At 49.7% G+C, this 6,188-nt stretch overlaps 1 protein-coding gene across 1 annotated transcript; it reads right to left on the reverse strand.

Annotated features, from left to right (window-relative positions):
• Positions 1 to 3,115: 3,115 nt before the first annotated feature.
• Pmar_PMAR005825 (hypothetical protein) lies at positions 3,116 to 4,720 on the reverse strand (the record flags this gene model as incomplete). The annotated part of the gene is made up of 5 exons (XM_002778649.1): positions 3,116 to 3,167; positions 3,540 to 3,658; positions 3,939 to 4,167; positions 4,332 to 4,515; positions 4,663 to 4,720. The coding sequence occupies 5 exons, from the start codon at positions 4,718 to 4,720 to the stop codon at positions 3,116 to 3,118; spliced, it is 642 nt and encodes a 213-aa protein (XP_002778695.1).
• Positions 4,721 to 6,188: the final 1,468 nt, after the last annotated feature.

Genomic DNA, 6,188 nt, shown 5'->3' on the forward strand with positions numbered 1-6,188 from the left:
GCAGCATTCCGAAGAAGTTCGAGAATAGTGACGTTGTCAGTGACATCCTCGGGACGTTCACCAGCCTTGTTCTCCTTGGAAGTAGCTCCTGCAGATAGTAGCAGTTCAACTGAACCAAGGTCCCCAACATAGCAGTTTCCCTGTCGTTACCGTCTTCCGGTAGCCGTGCTTGCACGCAAAGTGAAGAGGAGTATCCCCAGAACTCAGAAGAGGCTGAGTGCATTCAGCACCCAGACTGTGGAGCCGACCGACGAGACGAGCGACCATGGCTGAAATGGAAGTCACTATCCATCTTATACAGCAGGAGGATGAAGAATTACTATCAGTCCGGATGACGCCGTTCAGTGGCATTACCGCAAGTAGTACTGGAGTAGCGCCCCCATTCATACGAGTGTACTGGTTCATCGCTGACTTTACATGCGAGGGAACACTTCCTGACTTTGCGCCAACATAGGCGTTGACAAACTCTGTGAACTGAGAGCTGATTTCACTGACCCTCACTGATGGACAGTCATATACTCACTCTTCGCTCCGTAATTATATCAGTGGCATCTCGCACGAGCATGTGAAAAACATTGTCACCCGTGTAAGGATTCACTACATCAGCACGGCACGTGAATGGCCATGACGCTAAAACCGAAATGATAGGCTCTGGCCTGTGTAACTAGAGGATAAGGGATGTAGGGCGAGGCCTCTATGAAGATTTAACCCACCACCGCAGCCGTCATCAATATCGTGTATCCGCCCATGAGGGAGGTACTACAGTCAATGTCACAAAGCGCTAAGATGTCGGTCAACTAAAAAGACATCATTATGTCTCAGAGAGGCCTCATGTGGAAAGACGCTTACTTGTTTCGGGTCATTGCAGCGTTCAACTGCTATGAAAGCCGACTCAACTACTTCCCTTGTCTCTGCTCGGGAATCCATCGTGGGAGTTGTTGTCGCCATATTCTTGACATCGACTGAATCTCTCTCAGCTATCAAGTAGTGATAGAAATAGCTGAGCTAAGGATGAACAGTCGGAGCAAGTGAGAGGAAACCTACTCTTCATCGAGACCGCCGGCTCTAAAATCCTCCAGTCTTGCCTCGAATCGATCCTGGTCCAACCGTAATACTCTACCGGTGTCATTAACAATATCGTAGATCTGAGTAACGCCGGGTTCACTTGGGTAGATTAATGCGAGCCAAGTTGGATGGACCACCCTCAACCTACAACTGATTTTATCCGCACAGGAAGATCGTCGTATAGGCCGTTCGGCCAAATCTTCCTCCGCTTGATCGCTAGGTTTTGGTGGGATTCACTAGAACCTACGATGCAACTCCTCTCCCCAGAATTTGACCTATACCCATGCTGGTATTACCACTGCTGGGCTCCCGAGATGATGATGCTAAATCGACGGGTGAAGGGTCAGGAAATGGCGGTGCTGGAGGCGGCTTCGCTGACTTCACCGTAGTCTTCCACACAATCTAAGTAACCACCAAACAACCCTTTAAACGGTCGTTGGTACTGTCGCCGTTACCTCTCTCTGTCCGTGAGTCCGTACTGTATCGGAGTCACACAAGTCGTGGATTTCCGAGGCCAACTGAGCGACTAGACCATCCCCAGAAATACAGGCTCCGCCGGTCGATGGACCTGAAAGGCAATAGAGACTCGGCTGAGTTGTTCATCCCTGTCGAACGTCAATGCGGATGGAGCCGGGATCGGGATGGACAAATCGCGTGGAATAGCAACAGCGTCACAGGGAGCCTGCAACATACCTGTTCCCAGAGATACAGCAGTCACTAGAGCGTCGGGGCCAGGGTGTTCCCATTGAACTGCCCCGGTTTCCACATTATAATAATACCTGATGATGATGGTGATGATCGATATCATAGATGATCATCGTCTATGATGCTCTCGACTGTCTATGTATCTTAGACTCATAGAAGCGGCGTTTTCACTCTAGATCATTCCACTGTCACGACGACCTCCTGTAACTTACGGCAGCCCAGCATTCAATCCGGAATCGACGGAATAAGTATATTGATACCACCGGTTGGACATGGGGAAGAGACAGGGCTAACGTGATGCCTGCAACGATTCGCAGTTTGATCATCACTTGGGGGCCCGCGTCCCAGAGAAATTCTCCCCACTCATTTCCAGCTGAAGGTTACATGCGCGGAACCGCTCACTCAACATGGATCCTTATTGACCTCAACAGTCAGTCATTGTAACGTTCTTGCGTCTGAAGCTTCTTGTATGCCACGTCACCAAGACAAAATAAACGACAACACTGCTCCTACAGCAAGGCTGGGACTCCATCGATTTATTCTGAACGGGTCTAAGCGGAATGTCCATGCCATGTCAGCCGCATTATAACATTCAAGTTGAAAGCTTCAACTTGTAGGTTCGTTATTACCCATTTTGATGCTGCGAGCATCGAAGCATTAAATAGCATACACAGCGTATTACACTGACAAGAATCCATGCAGAGAGTCCAATAACATCTCGCCAAATGCTCCCCGGGAACGAATGCCTCCATCGAAGAGAAAACTAACCCAACACCCCAAGCGAACCAGAGAATCGTAGTGGAAGCATTATTTAATCTGAGATCCGTACCCAAGAGGTCGCCTAGCAGAGGTGCCACTCACTTTGACATGAAATTTAGGCCCTCAATTCCGTGGGGAACGAGCACAGTCACTCGAAAAACTTCGGAAAGAACGATGCGTACTAACATGATACTTCAACATTACACTCGCAGCAACATCCAAGATCATCGTTACTATTAGCGCATACCTGCACAGAAAGCATTGTACTTCCGTTTAGCGGAACCAGTTCCAGCTGAACGCGAGATCACAAGAGTTCTTTCTGGGTAGCCACGGAATTCACAGAGAGTGCTGTTCGTGTTCTAGCATGCAATATTACCTCGAATATATCATCAATGCCTCCTTGTATATGCGTAAGGATCCCTGGGCTCTGATTTCTGCGGTAAACGTACAGGTGAGGGAATGAAAGGATTGCCCCCTGATGGATCTCGGGACCTCCCAGGTGGTGAGGGTTGGGGTGGTTGAATAGATCGTGGTGATGGTGTCAATCGCTGACCGACACGATCCCACATGACTGTTGTACTCTCTCCTAGTTGATCATCATCCCACGAGATCGGGTCTTCGGCTTTACTGCGATGTAGCTGAAGAACCCATCAGGGATACGACATGAAAGATGCTGCCAATGAAGAGACGCAGCGGGTAGCTTTTGAGATTTGGTCTATAGCATTCATGTACAGCCACTTACTCCAGGATCATCTCGTATCAAAAAATCTTCACGGGAGCGGTGAGGGCTGCGACTGCGAGAGCGAGAAAGCCGACCAATTGTGTAATCATTGTGAGTTGAAATTACTCGTCGAGATCGGACATGACTGAAAGCAAAAGGCGAGAGGCTATCTTCGACCGTCGAAGTTCGACGTGAATATACGAGCTTCTGTGTATCTCCTCCAAGACAGAAAATGAGAGCTTCATCGCAAGGGGTGTGCCCTAACACATGCTTGGGAGTTAGCGTCTACCTTCTCTCGCTTCGTTCATCAAACTCCTGTTTGGTATCGATTGGAGGTAGGGGTAACACAGAGTGAGGAGGACGGAACATCGCTATGACATAGGGATCCGCCATCGCGGCTTGCGCGGCCTAACGAAACAAGAGACCTGAGCAGCTGGACAGTCCAGCAGCTTTGCTGTTATTCCAGGAGTCGCGATGCGATAAATTTCCTATTTCGTAATCACATTACGTGGCGGTACATTGTACCGCGACAATGCGTGTATCATACAAAGCGCGCGCCGCGCGCCGCTTTGCCGAGTCAAATCATCATAGCTATAGATCCGAGCAGAGGCAGTGCGGAATCGACACTTTCTTTGCTCAGACTCTACGCAAGCACTCAATCTAGGAAGTATAACCGAGTCAGGCTCACCCGGGATAAGTCTCCCAAGCAGTCCTCAGAATCACAGTTCTCCTGCACAGCCGAGCTGAATTTCTCGCCCAAAACATGATATGCCCGCACGGCATCAGACACTCTGGGATCGTTGGTGTCTGTTCCAGCTAAATACACGACGCCACATTTCCATCGTCCGCCATCCTCTGTCCTGATCTGCTTTTGCGGCGGAGCCATAGCCAGCGCCACTGGTACATCCGGGATAGCCCTACAAACAACAGCAGAGAAATCTAACATAAACAGTTTCGCATTTTCCAAGGAAAGGGCATGTCTCCCAATGCCAGAAGCGGCCACCACTTTCTGTGGATTCCGAGTCGTCTTAAAACTTAAATATTGGTGAACGAAGCTTATTTTCCAAGAATACTAACTCACTGAAATATGACGTAATCGCTGCCAGCATCTTCCCGAAAAGTGGTATGACGACGGATGCCGCCAACTCTACGAGAACCGAAGTGGAGGAGAGCAAGCCTCTGGATCAGGCGCGCATAGACTTGAAATCTGGACGGGTCCTTGACCGGGAACCAGAATATTGCCTGGTTATGATTCTCAAGAACACCTACGATGCAAAATCAGTCACGTGGATTAGAGAGTATCGCTGACTCTTCACGTATATAGAGTTGCTAACACGCGGGGAAGCACAAGTCGGGATATCGAGTTGATTGACGGGAAACGGTCAAGGCTCAATGAAGTAAGAGTCTCTCACGTGTAGTCGCGGTCCTCCATATCCCTCGATCATCCCATACGAGTTGCGCGGTAGCCATACAGACCACGGGAAAGTCTGTTCCACAAAGGGTTACAACTCTTAACTGAATCGAGCCAACGGATACGAGTACTTCTATATCGATCACCAACAAACCAAACCCGAAGGATCTCGAAATCTCTCGACTAGTTGAGAGCTAAGTGAACCCGCCATGGGACAACCCTGCACTGTGCCAGTGCATTCACCTCAACAACAAAAAGAGGTCAAGCTCCGGAGCCTGAGAGGTGTGAACGCTCTAAGAGACGAAGCACAGCGGAGGCTCACCTCCAATGTCGGAGCGTACGATTGCGTGAGCGGCGCCACTGCCCGGGGCAGCGACTTCTCAGTCGGTAACAGTGGGCAACAGCTTCGCATATCGTTCACACCTCTGAGGCTGCGGAGCTCGTTTGCTCGCGTCGTTCTCCCCAATCGCCTGATTGCACGTGGAACAAAAATGCATCCGTGACCCGATGTGATTTAACCACATTCAGTTAACCTGCGGAATATATGCCGGGTCCACATCACTGTGCAAATTACACAGTGCAACATGTGAAACTTAGCTTCGCAACTGTGAACATGGCTCCAGAAGCTATGTTCACATCATGCGTTTCCTGCCCACGTAGAATCTTTGGCGCATTTGGAGTCCATCAGTTGCCTGAGTGCCAGTCTACACCAGAAAATAAGACAGCTAGCAGTCCCGCTGAGGACCGTAACGGAAAGAGTATGGGCAAGAGCTTGACCAGAAGGTATGGCGGGATGAGCAGACGCAGCGGACGCGTGGACAACGGTCGTAGGGGCTTGATTGTTCATGATGGGTAAAAGAGCGCGGCACAACTAGCACTGAGCACAAGCCTCGGCATGAAAGTACTAGCATAGTTGCCTCGAGCCTCAAGCCATGTGCGCGCGGTCAGGAGATATGACGGGGTGAGCGGGAGGCTCCCGCCGGGAGCAGCGGCCGCATGGATGGGTGTCGCAGCGGCTTGGTTCTGCACGATGCCTACGGACGAGTGACACGGTTAGCAAAACACGAGCCCTCATCATGTGAGATAACCTCTTAGAAGGAAGATAACCTTCTATCTGAAGGTGTACTCGACGAAATTGAAAGTTCTATGACGAATTCGAAGGTTCGAAAGTCTAAATTGAAAGTTCTATTAACACGAATTTGAACTTCCTATCGACTTCGGACGAACTTGAATGTTCTATGACGAAGTTGAAAATTCTACTTGTGAATATGATCTTCCCGTGTCGGATTCGTACCTCCAACTTCGCGCGTCCCGACGAAATCGATGGTTCCAAAAACGAACTAGATGTTTTAAAGGTGTAGACTGTGTCTAAGTGCTACGATGAAGAGTACTGCAAGATTCTGAGTTGTTCAAGTTGCGGAATGATTCGCGCCCGCCCAAATATTTCTTTTTGTGCGCGGGTTGACTGTCCCGGATGGCATCATGGCGACATCATGGCGGTGTCATGTCGCCGACGTCCATAGATCG

Source organism: Perkinsus marinus, assembly GCF_000006405.1.
Source record: "Perkinsus marinus ATCC 50983 genomic scaffold scf_1104296948436, whole genome shotgun sequence".
In the NCBI taxonomy this organism is placed as follows: domain Eukaryota; phylum Perkinsozoa; order Perkinsida; family Perkinsidae; genus Perkinsus; species Perkinsus marinus.